Below are 16,657 nucleotides of genomic sequence, written 5' to 3'. Positions count from 1 at the left end.
CGGAGTGGGGGCGGCTTTATCGTACAGAGCAGCATCTTCGTCTTCGATCAGGCTGTGAAGTCAAGGCTAATTGGAGGCTTTGGTCAGTACCAAGGACGGCACTTGATCAGACGCCTTTTGCGTCTGAGCATCCGTTAGTTCAAGTTTAGTACCGGCATCCTCCGTTCTTTACTGACGTTCGCTTATTACTGACAATTGATTGTAGCCAATCAACCTTATCGTGTGCCTCCACTTGTTACTGACAACACAACATGGGCAAGTGTCAGTCATTTCCCAATCTCCAAGATGCCACCTGCCCGCAGACGCACCGCAATTGCGGCGGCAGAGAAGCTCGCGAGAAGACAGTCAAGGTGGGTACAAGAAGTCAGGGCTCGCAGTACAGGAAGTAGACGTTGTAGCTAGTGAGGTGATCGCGGTGCTTTCTAGTCTGAGCCTGGTAGATCATCGCATTGGGGCTGTGGCCGACGAGCATGATACCATCGAGAGCAGCTCGGTCTGCGACGAGCTTCTCGAGTAAACAACGAACTTTTTTCTGTTTCACAATGCGCGGCAGACATCACGTTTTTTACCCATTTATTGAAGCCAAGATGTAGCCAAACAGGGTTGTCAGTAAAGAGCGGAGGATGCCGGTACACACATGGTTCAGCAGATGGGAGCAATTTGGTACATTAGAATAGGCGATTTTTGGAAGTCTCCCAATGTGAATGCAAAAATGCGCAAAATACCCAAATTAGGGGTGTATCTCTCTACATGCGATCCCACAGACTTTTCTCTCGCATCTCTGATTGGTCTAAATGAAGGTGTATCTCTTAAACCTCTGTAGTGCTCTACATGCGAAATGCGGTATTTGAGGTGACTGCTTTCAAATAAAGTCACATACCGTCATACACAAAAACACAAATTCACATTTTGCTAACACACATTTCCACAAACCGCATTTGACAGAACGCCAACAGCCAACAAGACGCCAGGAGCAGCAGAACGACGATGGTCGCGCCAGTGCCGAAGGGGGTGATGGCCTGGAGGGCTGCGCGGCGGCCACGAGCAACAGGACGACGGCGGTCAGGAGCAGCAGAACGACGATGGCCGCGCCAGGGCCGAAGGGGGTGATGGCCTGGAGGACGGCGTAGCCTTGGAAGAGGAGTTGACTGCCCATCTCAAGGCAGATCTGAGGTGAGTGAGGGGCACGCAAGGTGGGGTGCAAGTGTACGTCCGGAATTATTGTATCGATGATATACAACGATGTATTAACCAATTGTGACCTTCTTTATGTGATCTATGGGTTTCCTTTTAGACTGTCGCTAAGTGCATTAAGTGTAAGCTTGTGCTGTGTTCGGTGTGCCTCGAGCGCACACACCGCTTGCTCGTGAGTAATACATTGCGCTTGAGCTGTTGTTATGATATGATCGATGATTCTCTTTCGCCGAAAGAAATACCGTTTGTCTGCTGGTGTGCTGCGCCAGGTCGAGCCATGGCTTTCGTCGAGGTTACGCACAGCGGGACCACCATGAATTCCGGCAGACCATTCTTACCAGACTTGATGTACGGTCTTCAGAGACCTCGCCATCTTGTAGGTCACCGGAACCGATGAAGCTGGTAAGGTGGTGTTGGTTGTGGATGGAGTACCTGTCGTTCCAGGCCAGTTGACACTCAGCCGCACCGCAGCGGTGCCCGAGGTGAGTTGTGTGAACGCTCCAGTCAAGTGTTTAACTGATGCACCAACCTCGCTAAACTTGTTATCAATGTGCGCTATCGTTTGTAGGTGCTGCTGGTATATATGGTCCATCAAGTCAGGCACTACTTCCTCCAGGCGCGTTGCTTGCGGTGACACCTCAGTGACCATTTTTGCTTTGAGGGCAGTCGCAAATGCGTTAAACGCAGTCGTGTTGAACGGAGGGTTCCCCCACAACTGGTGAGCTGGATGCACTTCGCGCAGCAGCACTGCGTCCTGGAGGACAAAGCAACAAGTGCATCTTAGCTGCTGTCACTTGGTAGCGCGTAGTTTCGTGAAAGCCCTTTCGATCACACCAAGCCTTAAACTCTATTTGCTTCGGCGCGTATGCGCGGGTCGTGTTGGCGGGCCTTGTCTCGCGGTAGCGATCTAAGGTTGCATTGGCGCTTTCCTCGAGCTCGACTTGTAGCCCCGGTGGCTCCATGGTGCCCCTCCAGCACAATTTTGGTTATGGACTATTTTTTGCTATCAACTAGAGGCCGCCTGCAAGGAGGGACGTCGTCTCCAATCTATAGTGCGGCCAAGTGTAATAACACCTAGCCCTAGGGGGATAACCACTCATTGTCATAGTGAAAGCAGCCCGAAAAACCCTGAGAGTTAGAGTCCATTGGCTACCGATTGTACGAAAGCTGGGGTCATTCCTGACCTCGATATTGACCACTCGGACGATCAAGAAAACGCTCGTTGCTGATGTTATCAAGGTAGCGGCTGCCAACATGTGATTACGGCAGGGTGACTACTCCTCTCATTCGCTACGCATTGGAGGCGCCTACGCACTCCAAGCAGCCGGCAAGGGTGACCTGGCCATCCGCCTCATGGGACGGTGGTCGAGCTGGTGCTTTTCCGTGTACACTCGGCTGCGACCTGGAATGATTCGTGATGCAACAAGTTGCATGATCAAGGCCTCTACCTGGGAATGCCACGAGCCAGGCATCATACCCAGCCAAAGCTCGCGACACTCGAGAGGGGAACTCCAGGGAGTCTAACTCTTTGAGTTAATCAAGTCAACTTGCCCCTAGTCGTGAAGCCCGAAGGAGGAAGACGACAATAAAAAATAGAGGGTGTTGAGGCTCGAATTGGATTGATTCTTAGACGGAATTGGTTAGACAATCGTCAGACGTAAAAATTCGTATGATGTTCGAAAGGATATTGATGACGTTGGATAGGATAGTGGTAGCACTTGACCGCTTTAGTTGCCGCAGTTGCCCTACAGTGCCAACTACGAAGTGCAACTAGCAGTGCGTAGTTGGCACTGGAGCGGTCGAGTTCTTGCCTCAGTACGCACACAGTCTCGCCGTTGCGTGCCCATTAATTGCAGCCAAACGAGTCATTTCCGCTACTATGCATTAAGACTTGGCTGTGAGCTTAGCCCTTCATGGTGAGTGCTCTACTGTAGCCCAGCTCAACTGTCCGCCCAATTGCTCCTACATGTATCGTTAAGTAGACTCAGCAAATGCGGCACTAACCGCGTAACGCATGCAGAGACGCATTGCTAGGCTTCGACAAGCTGCAGATCTGTCCCTATTTGAGCCCAACTCCCTCATGTACTCTATTGCCTGTAATACAGTGAGGGCCCACTTGGGCCTCTCGAACTAACACACGCGCCAACAGTAGATTACCGGCGGTAAAAGCCGTCGATTGTACAGTAGTTCAGGGCTTTTCAGGAATCTTTAGTTAAATAAACGCCTGTGGTTACTTCGGAGACTCTATTACATTTTGTGCACAGGCAAATCGAAGGCACCAGTCTTGCAGGCCTGCATGCGCACGGCCAAGTCGCTGTAGAGCGCTCTACAGCATTTATTCCACTGCCACCTCTGCGCGCAACGTATCGTAAGCATTATAATATCTCGTGGGCGGGTGGCGTGCCGCCAATCACATACTCTGTAATACTGCTACATTACTGTCCTTGTTGCTACACTGCCTTGAAAATGCTCTTGAACGCGAGGCGTGCCTTGTTGGGGGTATGCAAGTCCGAGTAGGAACGCTTGAGCGCGCACAGGAAATTGGTTTGCTACCCATCATGGTCGTGTGAATCCTGGTTCGACAACTTGTCCAACGGATTCGGTGCGAATTACGATTTGCTAGTGTAGCCACACAATATTAATTAGGGAAGCGAATTAAGACTTTGAAAAATGGCAGACACGGAGTCTACAGTAAGCGCGCCCACTTCCGGTACTGGTATAAATTAATATCCCGAATAAAACGATGTAATCTATTTGGAAAGGTTTATTTTTACTAAACCTGGCGGGAGTTTTGACGCGAACTACTGCACACCAGTCATTGCCACAGAGCAACAGCAGCAAGCCCGAAGCAGGTCTTCATACCAGAATTTTCACTGAGCCAAACATGTACAAGCACGCCATGGGGACCTGGATGAAAATACATCAGAAGCGAGGCCTCATACAGAAGGCAGCCGACTGCCCCACGATGTCACAAGCAGTGCTCGCAGCGTGGACAAAAGCGCACTACTAACTCAAGCGCGCACCAGCCCAGTCGACCGTGTCCGGCATACTCAAGAAGGCTGCGTTGATCATGAGCAAGGAATACGGCGATGGCAACCGCCGCAAGCCCCTGAAGGTGACCTCGGCGGCGCTGGAGGCGCGACTGTGGGCGTGGATTCAAGCGGTGGAGGCCCAGAACGTCTGTCTGTCCCGCGAGCTGATAAGGATGAAAGCGATCGACATTCAGCGTGAGCTGTGCGACGCATGGGACCTGAGGTTTTCCGACGGCTGGCTCACTGCATTTGAACATAGGCATCGCCTTCGCTACTGCAATTGACCCGGCGAGTCTGGATCCGCTGATCCCGCTGCTGTAGCTCAAGGTCGTCAACGACTCCAAGAAATCACGGATCTCTACCCTGCAAAGCACATCTACAATATGGACGAGACGGAGCTTTGCTACGCAATGGCCCCGGCTCGGTCTATTTGTACGAAGCGGGCGCGAGGAGTCAAGAAGAAGAAGACCCGTATTACGCTTGCTCTCACGGTGAACGCTGACGGCACGGACGCACTACCGCCGTTGTTCCTGGGTCGCGCCAAGCAGCCTCATTGCTTTGAGAAGCGCTCTGCAGAAGCCTCGGCTTCTCATACCGGGCTAATGCGAAGGCCTGGATGACAGGACCGATATTCCGAGAATGGCTACACAAACTGGATCGGGACATGCGAGCGGCAGGGCGTCATATCTTGCTGCTGCTAGATAACGCGTCTTCTCATAAGACGGGCGATCTGGTGTGTACAAACATTCGCGTGGAGTTCCTACCCCCGAATACTACTACCTACTTGCAACCTATGGACGCCGGCATCATTGCACTGTTCAAGCGGGCGTACAGGAGAAGGCAGATTCTGTGGGTGTACGAAAAGATCAAGGACGTGAAGAAGCTGAAGAAGGAGCCCTACGCCGTCGATCAGTTGCAAGCAATGCGGTGGAGCAAGGAGATCTGGCAAGAGCTGCAGGATAAGTCGGCCATCGGAAACTGCTTCCGCCATACTGGAATTGTTTTTAACGGTGTAGATGAAAGGTGCGGCGATTCCAACGACACTACTTATGACAAAGACGTCAGTGTAGAAGATATTATAATTCGTGCTTCGCAGTTGAGCTTTTAAAATGTATTTTACGTGTACAGTACTTCATTGTGGTCCCTTTATAATAAAATGGCAAATCTTAGGAGATGGTTACCGGAAGTGAGAGCTTTTACTGTAAGAGCCTGTTCGCGTTGTACTAGAGATGGAGATGGTGGTTGATCTCCACCTACAGCTCGTTCGCTATGTATCCATCTCCAGACAAATTTTCAGCCAATCACAGGACAGATATGGGATGGCTCTCCTCCCCACTTGAGAAAATGCCGACTCGCCTCACCAGTGCGGCCACGCGTGGGGCACATGCCGCTGCTCAAGGCTCTTCGGTTCTTGCGCCCCCCGCACGTCATGACGAAACGCCAGCGTCCGAGCCCCTCGTCTCGCTGACACCATCTGCCGGTGATGAAGGTCTGCTGCTAGAAGGCGCCGAGACTGCGTCCACATTTGTTCCGCTAGCTCAAGTATCAGTGGCGATGTCGGCTACGCCAGAGCCTACTCCCGCTCCATCTCGCATGCTCGAGCGTCTGCAAGCCTCGGCCGCACCGCAAGCAGCACAGGGCCGAGGCAAGTCTCGTCTGAAAGGAGCTTCTAACGTCTACCTCCGTAGTGATCTCCATGACGTAGCTTCTAGCCATGCCCATTGCAGCTCCCACCTCGCGATATCCACCCGCTGAGCCCAGGAAGTACAGCGCCGCTGCCACCTTCTTTTCGTAGGAATGCTTCTTGACCTTAGCTTGTGCAAAAGCGACCCCATGATCTTGTAGAAAGCTAGCTATACGGAAGAAGGTGGATCTCGTACAGCGCAGATTGGTCTCGAACCAGCTTGAATAGGCTGATGATTGAAGCATCGACTCGAAGCGCAGAGTGGTGACGGTAAAACGGTTCTTCTTGCCAGCAGGAGGTCCTGTCTGCATACAAAGCCACAGCCTGTGCCACGGCGGAGCACGCAGCGAGGACAATTGCATCTTCGTCTCCCATGTTGTGCCTGGCCCTGTAAATCTCTAGGTAGAGCCGCCCCTCTCCACCTCAAAGAGCTGGAGACGAATTCACAGTGCCATCTCTAGTTGTCTTGTTGTGTGCTACCTACTTTTGACCAATCCGGTCACACTTTTGGTTTTCGTCTCCATCTCCAGCTACGTAGCGAACAGGCTCTAACGCAAATTCAGATGTGGCCCACATTGTCATACGAATTTCCATTTGACTTTGTCGGATATGACATTCGCTATACTGTACATGACATGTACATTGTACCGGTCTAGGGGTACAGTATACAAGCTGATACGAACTTCAGTCTTCCGCATACAAAGTCCCAGTCACGTGTTGCACGTCAATCGCGCCGTGGTTCCTCGCTCCTCATCATGTGGAGTGCCAGCGCCGCGCTGCTCGTGCTCGTAGGGATCGTCGGCTTCCTGTCGGCATGCATCGCCACGCTCATGATGCTGTTCGGGCCTGGCATCGACCGCCAGAACACGCGCCGAGGGGCTCCGCACATCGCGTCGCACCAGGAATTCCTGCTCACGCACGTGCACGCCGGCAGCGAGGAGTCCAGTCTCATGGAGCGCCCGCGACCCAACGGCCAGGTCGTGCGGCTGTTCTACCGTTTCTGGCTGCCCAAGCACCTGGACAGCGCCAAGGATGCACGCGCGGTTGTGGTCGTGCTGCACGGCGTCAACTCACACAGCGCCCGCAACAATAAATTCATGGTGGAGGTGTTGCAGCACGGCTTCCTGGTGGCGGGCATGGACCACGAGGGCATGGGCCGCAGTGACGGCAGACACGGATACTTCTCCAGCGTCGACATGCTGGTGGACGACGCCATGGCCTTCGTGGACTTGGTGAAGGCCAAGTATCCGGGGAAGAAGGTCTTCCTACTCGGCGCGTACGTGGGCGTCGAGTTGAACGTGGTGAGGTTACATGGAGAAGCTGATGTCTTTTTCTTTTCTTATGTATTGATGATGATAGGTCGCTGGGGGGACTGATGATCCTGCACGCGCTGAGCAAGGGTGGGCCGAAGCTGGTGGACGGCGCCGTCATTTTGTGCCCAGCGACGGAGATTCACAAGGCGTCGCGGCCGTCGCACTTGATGGAAGCCATCGGCCGACTGCTGCAGGAGTACATGCCCAAGCTGCCGCTGGTGAAGGCGAACAGTGGCAAGAACAGCTCTCCGGAGGTGGCGGCGGTGATTGACGCTGAGAAGCACGCAGACCCGCTATATTACCCTGGAAAGATGCGTGTTGGCACTGGGCTGGCACTCCTGGAAGGCATCACTAGTATTCAGGACAAGCTGCAGCTGATCGAGACCCCGTATCTGCTGCAGCACGGTTCTGCAGACCAAGCTTGCAGCGTCACTGGCTCGGCGGCGCTCCACCTCAAGACGCGCAGCGTTGACAAGACTTTCAAGACGTACGAAGGAGGTCATCACGACCTGGCTAGCGAACCCCCACGCATTCGTGACGCGGTTGTACGCGATTTTGTGGCGTGGCTAGAAGACCGTTCCAAGCCGTAGTCGAAGTTGAATTGAATGGTAGACTGTTGAAGCTTTCTGTGTTTGTTGGTATTTACTGATGCGGTGTTGTTGCTCCTACTACTACTGGGTATTAATATCACTCACAATAAAAAGATGCAGAAGATCGGAGAGAGAAAGACTGCAGGACCGAGCAGAGAGCTCATAGCTGCAGGGCGGCTTACTTGCCGTCGATCTTGCCGTCCATGGCGTCCACCAGAATGACCCGCTTGGCCATGTACTTGTGAATGAACTTGCGGCCGAACGGGATGTACGACAGGCTGTACCAGATCATGCTGCAGAACTGCGCAAGCAGCAGCAGGATGACGATGAACCAGTGCGAGGGCCAGAAGAAGGCCACAAGGACTGTGAGCCCCAGCGATCCCATCCAGGCGCGGCCACTCACACTGCGCTTGCGCGAGAGCATGCGCTTCTGCAGTCGGTTCTGGCCCATGATGAAAATGAGGCTCGAGAAGGTGGCGATGTTGCTCAGCGAGTAGAAGAGCGCGTAGAAGCGCACGTGGTGCACGCCCGTGCACAGGATCACCGTGGCCGCGAAGGCGAACAGGCCGCTGAGCACGTAGCAGCCCACAGCGCCCAGCGCGCGCTGGTTGAGCGTGAGCTGGTCGAACTCGTCGCCGATGTCGTCCAGCAGTCCCTCCTCCTCGTCGCTGTCCGAGTCGCTCGAGTCCTTGCGGCGCGGCTTGGTCTTCTTCTTGTCCTCCTTGATGTCGATGTGGAAGGCCTCCCTGGCCGAGTCCATCAGGCCGCTGGCGCTGCTCGCGCTCTCCGAGGCCTCCTTGCCCTGCTTGGTGGCCTTGTTGATGCTCTCCTTGGCCTGCTTGGTGGCTCGCTCGATGCTCTCCTGCGCCTTCTTGCTGGTCTTCTCCAGGTCCTGCTGCGTCTTCTTGGCGAAGTCCTCCAGCTTGTCGCTGGCCTTCTTGCTCTGCTCCTTCAGCTGGTCCATCATGATCTCACGCGCGGATCTTCTCGGCACTGACTGAGCTGCTTGGCTTGGGCTCAAATCTCGAAGTGGGCGGAAAAATCAGCTCGTCGATGGCTTCACTTGCGCTGTGCCCCACATGATTAACGCCATAAGCTTGGTAACGTTGCTCCTAGACGACAAAGCCGTGCGGCGCGCAACTTGGCGTCGCTTGAGTTGCGTATCATCGAAAATGACCAGCATTCCCGTTCAACCGAGAGCGGCAGGGACTGCAGCCCGCCTTCCACCAAGCACACAAACGGTCTGGATTCCCTATGAAAGGCGTATGGGAGGCCACCTGGGAATGGCATGTGTAAATTGGCGGCGTATCGCTAGAAATGGGATTGGTGTCTGCTAATTCAGAGTTGGCCCTGTAACATGGATCCAAGGACTTAGTCAATGAAAACTACGTGCACGAGTAGCGCGAGTCAGGCAGCCAACTTACAACGGAAGTTTTACAAATACAAAATCTACTACTGCAGCCTCCTCTCTCTCCATATCTTTAGCTGTAGGTGAGTCGGGAGATATCTGGGCAGCGCAGGGCTTTGCCGCGCATCATCTGCGTGGCGAAGCGCAGTAGCTGCACCCAGCTCGCTGCATCTTGTTCGTTCCTCGACCGCAAGAGCAGCATGTTGCCGCTCCTGAACTCGATGCGGAAGCCTCCATGCCCCATCATCTCGACTTTCGTAGCCGAGCGCAGATCCAACTCGCCACGCGGACTCCGCCAGTAGCTGCGCTTGTACATTCGAACGATGAAGGCCTGGAAGTCCAGCGTGCACCAGCGCTTGCTCCAACTGCGTCGGAGCAGCGCAATCGACTCGCGTAGCACAAACAAGTTGCCGCTGTACGGAGGCAGATCTAGAAGCGCCACCGGAGGCGGAATGGGCGGGAGATCAATGATCTTGGGGTCAATGTCCTCTTCATCTGGTGTTGGGCTGCCATCGGAGTTTTCTTGGTAGAGCGCTCGGTAGAGAACTCGCTGGAATCGGTACTTCTCCACCCGGATTACCTCAATCGCTTGGTTCATGCAGACCAGTTCTTTCTCGAGCTCAGCCACGTCGTCGTCATCGAGCTCCAAACTTTTCACCTTCAGACGGTCTTCTCGCTCCATCTCCAACAGATCGTCCTCGGTCACGGGGTTCCCGTCTTCATCCAGCAGTGTGAATCGCCCCGAGTCGGTGCGATGCATTTCACTTCGCATGCGGCTGCTTGGCACTTTGCTCTGCGTGCCGAACGGGTACACGGTAGCTCTCTGGATCGGGTCGAAGGTGTCGAAGTCTTCGCGGTCATCCCAAAACTCGTCCAGGCCCACGTTCTCGCGGAACATTTGAACGGTGTTGGCATTGTCGCTGACGTCGAAGTAGCCATGGCCTTCAAAGAACGCGAGGCCGTCAGGTGCGCGGCCCGCGTAGATGTCGAGAAGGTGAAGATCGAACGGAGATGCCATTTCGTTGGCGCTCGCAAGACGGCGCATTGCACAACGGCACGGTACGGGATGTTTGGCTGCGCGCCTTTTTCGAAACAAAACGAGAAGGCATTTGAGCGCCAGCAGGCAGAGCTGGCTGGCTTTGGGTCTGCCAAGACTAAAAAAGCAGCACATGGCGCCGTACGAGCTCATGGGACAGGCTTGGAGAACCACGTGCTCATATTACAGCATCGGGCTCGGGTTGATTCCAGCCGCCAAACGATCAGCACCGCTCAAATCGAGTCGAAGGTGCTTGAGCTATTACTGCCGAGTGAAATGCTTGTCAGCGGAAGTATCCTTGAGTGTATTTTTAGGCTTGCCGTTTGAAGATGTTTATAGCGATCTTCTGTGCAGCCATCTCTGCTTGGAGAGCCACATTTAGGAAAGTTCGTCAGCGAGTCCACAGTGCCATCCATGATCCAGCATCCGGTGCATGTGCCATGGTATATCGTACATGCCGCGCGAGATTCACCACGATGATGAAAGATCCCCCTCTTCAACCAGCAACACCAATGCTTCAATGCATACAATGATGCCATTATATAAAATAAGTTCTCGCGAGGGTATCCGCCAGTCGTCTTAGCTGGAGACGTAGCTGGCCGCCTTCGAGCAGCCCTTCCGTAGGATGGCTCGGCCGTACGGGATGAAGGATGCGCCGTACCACAGCATCGCCGCGTATTGAATAATCACAAGCAGCAGCACAAGCGGCCCGGCCTTCGGGAAGCCGAATGCAATGATGAGCGTCGTGACCATGGCACCCATCCAGATGCAACAGGCCACGCGCCGCACGGGCATGCACATGACCTTGAGCTGCCTCATGGGGCCAATTAGAAACAGCGAGCTGCCGATGCTGCAGAGGCTGCCCAGCGTGTAGAAGAAGGCGAACTGCTTGAGGTGCTTGGGGCCTCCCCACATCATCAACGTCGACAGGAAGCCGCAGAGGGCGCCGAACAGGTAGCAGCCGATGGCCCCGTAGAGCCGCTGGCGCTTGGTGAGACCGCACTCCTGCCCCAGCTCGTTCAGCAGCCCCTCCTTCTCCTGGTTGGCGTTGCCGGGCGATTTGCCTCCCTCCAAGTCGCTCTCATTGGCCGTGTCAGCGCCGCTTGACAGCGACGAGGACGAGCCCGAGGGCTTCACCACCGCCGGCACCTTGATGTTCAGCGCGCCTGCTTTGGCCTGCAGCGCCGCTGACCCCTTCTGCGTCGCGTCCTTGAGCGAGCTGGCGATGGTCGACTTCTGCGCCACGTCCTTGAGCGATCCGGCCGTGTCCAGCGCCATCGCCGCCGCCTGCGTCGACTTGGCCTTCAACTGCTCCAGCATCGTTGCCGTCTCTTGATGCTTCTTGACAACTGACGACGGCACTCGAAAATAAAACACAACAATACGAATAAATAGCAATATTAAGACAAACGTAGTACAGAAATAGATGCAGTTACTTCTGTGGTCTCAGAATCAGATATCCTATTTCAGCTGTGCTGAACTACATTTCTAGCCTCAATAACCCTACTGTAATTACGTCAATCCTAGCCTCAGTCTGCAGGCGTCACTTTTTGAACGCAGTTTCTCCGTATCCATCGCCAAGTGACAGCAACAAGGATGTCGGACTCGGAGGAGTACGAGTACGAGTACGACAGCGACGAGCAGTTCGACAGCGACGAGCAGGGCTCGGCGGCCGACGGCGAGGACGACGAGGCCGCCAAGCAGCGCAGCGCCGCGCGCGAGGCGCAGATCGCGCTGGAGAACACGTTTTACGAGGCCGAGGACTTCCGCCAGCGCGGCGACCTGACGCAGGCGCTCGAGTTCTTCCAGCGCGTGGTGGCGCTGGAGCGCGAGACGACGCCGCTGGAGGAGCGCAAGTGGAGCTTCCAGGCGCTGGAGCACGTGGTCAAGATCTGCGTGAGCCGGTGCCAGTGGGACGAGATGCTGCGCCACTACGAGCAGATGCTGGAGCACTTGGCCTTCGTGACGCGCAACGAGAGCACGGACTCCATCTCGTCCATCCTGGACGTGGTCTCGGGCGCCACGGGCAAGGAGGGCGAGACGGACAGCGCCGCCAAGTACACGTCCAAGATGTACGAACTGACGCTGGACAAGCTCAAGGACGTCAACAACGACCGCCTCTGGTTCAGCATGAACGTCAAGCTGGGCAAGCTCTACCTGGACATGCACGAGTTCGACCTGCTGCAGAAGCTGCTGAACCAGCTCTACGAGTACTGCCAGACGCCCGACGGCGTGCAGGACCACTCGAAGGCCACGTCGCTGCTGGACGTCTACGCTCTGGAGATCCAGGTAATGAAGGGTCAGAAGTGTGTAGATTATGATGAGGAGCTCACTGTTGCTGTCTTGTTTTGTAGCTGTGTGTCGCCACCAAGAACAGCGCCAAGATGCGCGTCATCTACCCGAAGACTCTCGACTTGGACGCTGCCGTTGCTGACCCGCGAATCATGGGGTGCGAACTGCTGTAGCTCAGCGCTTTGTGAACAGTATCTAACTCTGTTTATTTGATGCTGCAGTGTGATCCGTGAGGAGGGTGGCAAGATGTACTTGGAGGAAAAGGAGTGGATGCTGGCCTACAACGAGTTCTTTGAGAGCTTCCGCAACTATCAGGAGGCAGGCAACTCGCGGGCCACGCAGTGCCTCAAGTATGTCGTCCTGGCCAACATGCTGGCGAGCTCAGATATCAACCCATTCGATTCACGAGAGGCGAAGGTGTACCAGGACGTGGACGAGATTGGCGCGATGCTGCTGCTGCGTGGCGCCTACGAGACCAACGACATTGTGCAGTTCGAAAAGATCCTGAAGAATCCGAAGTACAAGTTGCTGAGTGATCCCATTATGAAGAGGTACCTGAACCCACTGCTGCGCAACATTCGCTGCCAAGTTATGAAGAAGATCGTGCGCCCGTACCAGGCGATCCGCATTGAAAGCCTGTCGAAGAGCATGAACATTGCCACGGAAGACGTTGAAGATATCGCCGTGGCACTGATTCAAAACCTCGAGCTGGACGCCAAGATCGATCAAAGTAGGGGGCTACTTGTGCTCCAAACGCGGCAAAAGTACGTTTTGTTACCTACCCAACTATCACTTGCTCTCGAGTATCTTTTCTCACAATAACTTTTTCTGCGCTGCTGTTATCAGGGCGCGTGATGCTAGCAAGATGTATGACGCATTAGACCGATGGACGCGGGCGTTGGCATCGACGCATGCAACCATTGCAGCTCGGGTGACGGCGCACCCGTGAGCTCGGTGCCTCGTTGTGCCACAAAACAAACGCATCAATTGGTATCGTGTCGTTTGACGCCTCCTCATTTTAACACGTTGGTCACATGTGACTGGAAATGCAACTAGTTCATCCATCCCACACAAGCAAATGAAGGCCAGAATAAAGAAGCTCTATCTATTGCTCATCTAACCGCAACCAAGCTATTACGCAAGCAGGCATTGCGCGTTATGCTCCTTGATGTAGCTCGTCACCGCTTCGTCGGATGCAGCCGATGGGACCACCTGATACAGAGCGCGAGACGCCAAGTCCACGAGAGTAGCCGATTCAGACACAAGTAGCGTCTCGCAGTTTCGCGTTTCGATTCGACCATCTGCAGGAAGCGCCTTCGCGACATCCACCGATGCAACGACGTTAAACGACGCTCCATTCTGGGCAACTTGCTCAAGCAGCGCCTGCGTCGACGGTACCGAGTAGTTGGTGACGATACGAACGTTTCCAGCGCCCACGAGTGTCGCGAGGGCATCGAGGAGGTCACGGCGCTTGATAGCAGCGTCTGCCGGGACGTCCCCAGCGTTGCCGTCGCTAGTGGTTCCAAGTAGAATATTCAAGTCCACCAACACGGACAACACCGGCACCGAGAGTGGCTTGGCAACGTATCGAACGGTGGGGTTGGTAATCACGTGGCGACTCTGGATGAGTTTCAGGTCGCAGTCCTTCCCACCAAGTTTCAGGGTGATGCGGAGCACGTCCTGAATTGTCGAAATTACGTTCTCCAGCGCACGCTTGAAGTCGTTCGGGAAGCGGTAGAGCCAAGCGAGCAGCAGCGCCGCGAACAGATCCCCCGTTCCGGTGTAGTAGCTGTCAATCCACGGGAAGCGCACTTCGTACTGTTCACAGCGAGGCTCACCTCCTTCAATGCCAGCAATCACCTTGCTGCCAATGACCACCAGCTCCTTCGGCGTCTCACCCTCCGAGGCTTCCTGGAAGCTGCTGATCACCACGACCTTCGGTCCGAGCGTGTGGAGCTTCTTGCAGGCACGCATGGCGTCCTTCACCGTGCGCAGCTCCATCTCCGCCAGCAGCTCGCACTCGTACTGGTTCGGCGTCAAGACGTCGCAAATCGGCAGCACCTTGGATCGGTACAAGTCCACTTCAACAGCAGCAACAACATCCGAAAAGATCTCCAGTAAGCATCACCCCACCCCCTCTCAATACTCTCCGCGTATAATACGTACCCAGCTCCATAGGCACGTAGAGCTTGCCCAGATCGCCCATCACCGGGTCGCACACGTACACCAGGCGCTCCGGGTGGGTCTGCGCAGCTCGCAGCCGCTCGTAGACGCGCACGATGGCGTCCAGCAGCGAGATGGACCCGATGTAGCCCGTGAGCAGGTGCGTGTGTGCGTCCCGCAGCAGGTCGTTGATCTCCATGCCGTCCAGCAGCTCGTGCAGCTCGTCGCCCGTGAGGCGGCGGCCCGTGAACTTGGCGTACCCCGTGTGGTTGGAGAACTGCACGCTGTTGATGGGGTCCACGTCCATGCCCAGGAGCTGCAGCGGGAACACGGCGCTCTTGTTGCCCACGTAGCCCTGCACCACGTGCGACTGGATGCTCAGCACGCGGCCGCCGTCGTCGCCCACCTCCAGCTCCTCGTGCTCCGCCATGGCGCTCGTCTGATCTTGGGCACTCCCTAAGATCAGCCCCCACTACGCTTTTTGACAAAACTTTAGTCCGACACAAATTACATATTAAGTGCACCCATGTATCAGTTTGCGTTGCGCGCGTACTCGTGTGAACCCGAGGAGCGCCCCCACTATTCGCGCCCACGGCGATGCCGCCACAACACAAACACTATCACTTTCGAAAAAGAGCCCCCGCCCCAAGACACGCAACGCACCATGGCCCCAGCCAAGAAATCATCCTCGAAGACGACTCCGCGCTCTGCACGCGCGCCACGCAAGCGCGCATCACGGTCGGAGCGCGTGCGCGCATCCAGAGCGCCGCCCAACACCGCGCCCAAGGAGCCCGTCGTGTACAACTCGCCGTACGCGTACGCGGTGGCGGATCCGGCGGTGTCCCCGTTCACGTTCGACAACATAATGGCGGCGACCACGAGCGAGGACACCGCCGTGAGCTTCCTAATGCGTTACGGCCTCCTCGCCTCCTCTAAGACATGCGAGTACTGCGACTATCCCATGAACCTGTGCCTCTACAAACGCGGCACGGAGGACGAGGACCGCCGCTGACGATGCCGCCGTAGCGGCCACCCGGACAAGGAGCTCAGCCTGAAGAAAGGCTCCTTCTTCGACGGCACCAAGCTAGCGTACCGCACTGTGCTGCGCCTGATGTTCTTCTGGGCGTCGGACATCCCCGTCGGAACCGCGGAGCAGTTCCTGGGCATCTCTGACGTCACGGCGATCGACTGGTACGGCTTCTGCCGCGACATCTGCTCCGCCGAGATGCTGCAGTACAGCATGATGGTATGTACACCTAATATTCGACTACAATATGTGGCATATGTTTTTATACAGATCGGCGGCGTGGGCCACACCGTCGAGATCGACGAGACGAGCCTAAAGAAGAAGTCCAAGTTCGGGCGCAGCAAGCAGCACGAGGACTACTGGCTCTTCGGCGGTGTCGATCGGGCCACGGGGCGGTGGTTCGGCATCGTCACCGGCCCCGACCGCAAAAAGAAGACGCTGTCTCCTCTCATCGGCAAGCATATCATGGCCGGGTCGACCATCATCTCCGACCAGTTCTCCTCGTATGTTTCTGTCAACGGTAAGCATACGTTGGAGAACAACAAGTGGCTAAAGGGCAAGAACTACACCCACAAGTGGGTCAACCACGACAAGTTCTTCGTGGACCCCAAGACGGGGGCCCATACGAACCGCATTGAAGGGGCGTGGGAAGTGCGCGTGAAGCGCTACATCAAGGCTATGCGCGGCGTCCCCAAGGAGCGCCTGGACCAGTATCTGGACATGTACCTGTGGAAGTCCTGGTACTTCAACGGCACTGTCCCGAAGTGCCAGTACCTTGACGGCCTCGTGCAGGGCATCCGCAAACACTACCCAGTTTAGATCAAGATTGTAATTCACAAATGTAAATTTGTGTCGGACTAAAGTTTTATCAAAAAGCGTAGTGGGGGCTGATCTTAGGGAGTGCCTGATCTTGGCGGT

The 16,657-nt window shown here is 55.4% G+C and overlaps 7 protein-coding genes across 7 annotated transcripts; 3 read left to right on the top strand and 4 right to left on the bottom strand.

Moving 5' to 3' along the window:
• Positions 1-285: 285 nt before the first annotated feature.
• PHYSODRAFT_320475 (hypothetical protein) lies at positions 286-7,813 on the top strand (the record flags this gene model as incomplete). The annotated part of the gene is made up of 12 exons (XM_009515531.1): positions 286-350; positions 427-493; positions 946-1,011; positions 1,046-1,173; positions 1,464-1,542; positions 1,575-1,676; positions 4,226-4,421; positions 4,548-4,760; positions 4,850-5,249; positions 5,591-5,875; positions 6,674-7,186; positions 7,270-7,813. The coding sequence occupies 12 exons, from the start codon at positions 286-288 to the stop codon at positions 7,811-7,813; spliced, it is 2,658 nt and encodes an 885-aa protein (XP_009513826.1).
• Positions 7,814-7,834: 21 nt separating this feature from the next.
• PHYSODRAFT_353327 (hypothetical protein) lies at positions 7,835-8,819 on the bottom strand. The gene has a single exon (XM_009515530.1). The coding sequence runs from the start codon at positions 8,778-8,780 to the stop codon at positions 7,992-7,994; it is 789 nt and encodes a 262-aa protein (XP_009513825.1). The 5' UTR covers positions 8,781-8,819; the 3' UTR covers positions 7,835-7,991.
• Positions 8,820-9,294: 475 nt separating this feature from the next.
• On the bottom strand, positions 9,295-10,266 carry PHYSODRAFT_467616 (hypothetical protein; the record flags this gene model as incomplete). Its single annotated transcript, XM_009515529.1, has 1 exon — positions 9,295-10,266. The coding sequence occupies one exon, from the start codon at positions 10,264-10,266 to the stop codon at positions 9,295-9,297; it is 972 nt and encodes a 323-aa protein (XP_009513824.1).
• A 570-nt stretch (positions 10,267-10,836) lies between these two features.
• Positions 10,837-11,577, bottom strand: PHYSODRAFT_470988 (hypothetical protein; the record flags this gene model as incomplete). Its single annotated transcript, XM_009515528.1, has 2 exons — positions 10,837-11,454; positions 11,503-11,577. The coding sequence occupies 2 exons, from the start codon at positions 11,575-11,577 to the stop codon at positions 10,837-10,839; spliced, it is 693 nt and encodes a 230-aa protein (XP_009513823.1).
• Positions 11,578-11,853: 276 nt separating this feature from the next.
• PHYSODRAFT_471545 (hypothetical protein) lies at positions 11,854-13,498 on the top strand (the record flags this gene model as incomplete). Its single annotated transcript, XM_009515527.1, has 4 exons — positions 11,854-12,546; positions 12,612-12,706; positions 12,771-13,313; positions 13,396-13,498. 4 exons carry the CDS (start codon positions 11,854-11,856, stop codon positions 13,496-13,498), a joined length of 1,434 nt encoding a protein of 477 aa, XP_009513822.1.
• Positions 13,499-13,683: 185 nt separating this feature from the next.
• On the bottom strand, positions 13,684-15,142 carry PHYSODRAFT_292869 (hypothetical protein; the record flags this gene model as incomplete). Its single annotated transcript, XM_009515526.1, has 3 exons — positions 13,684-13,863; positions 13,972-14,630; positions 14,716-15,142. 3 exons carry the CDS (start codon positions 15,140-15,142, stop codon positions 13,684-13,686), a joined length of 1,266 nt encoding a protein of 421 aa, XP_009513821.1.
• Positions 15,143-15,376: 234 nt separating this feature from the next.
• Positions 15,377-16,558, top strand: PHYSODRAFT_248304 (hypothetical protein; the record flags this gene model as incomplete). Its single annotated transcript, XM_009519765.1, has 3 exons — positions 15,377-15,681; positions 15,739-15,958; positions 16,010-16,558. 3 exons carry the CDS (start codon positions 15,377-15,379, stop codon positions 16,556-16,558), a joined length of 1,074 nt encoding a protein of 357 aa, XP_009518060.1.
• Positions 16,559-16,657: the final 99 nt, after the last annotated feature.

The sequence above is a fragment of the Phytophthora sojae genome (assembly GCF_000149755.1).
Source record: "Phytophthora sojae unplaced genomic scaffold PHYSOscaffold_1, whole genome shotgun sequence".
NCBI classification, from domain to species: domain Eukaryota; phylum Oomycota; class Peronosporomycetes; order Peronosporales; family Peronosporaceae; genus Phytophthora; species Phytophthora sojae.
The sequence above is the reverse complement of the archived record's forward strand: the minus strand, read 5'-3'. Positions and strand labels throughout refer to the sequence as shown.

Bases quoted from the DNA above. Each gene is read 5' to 3' on its own strand.
- PHYSODRAFT_353327 (XM_009515530.1), bottom strand. From the start codon at position 8,780: ATGATGGACCAGCTGAAGGAGCAGAGCAAGAAGGCCAGCGACAAGCTG.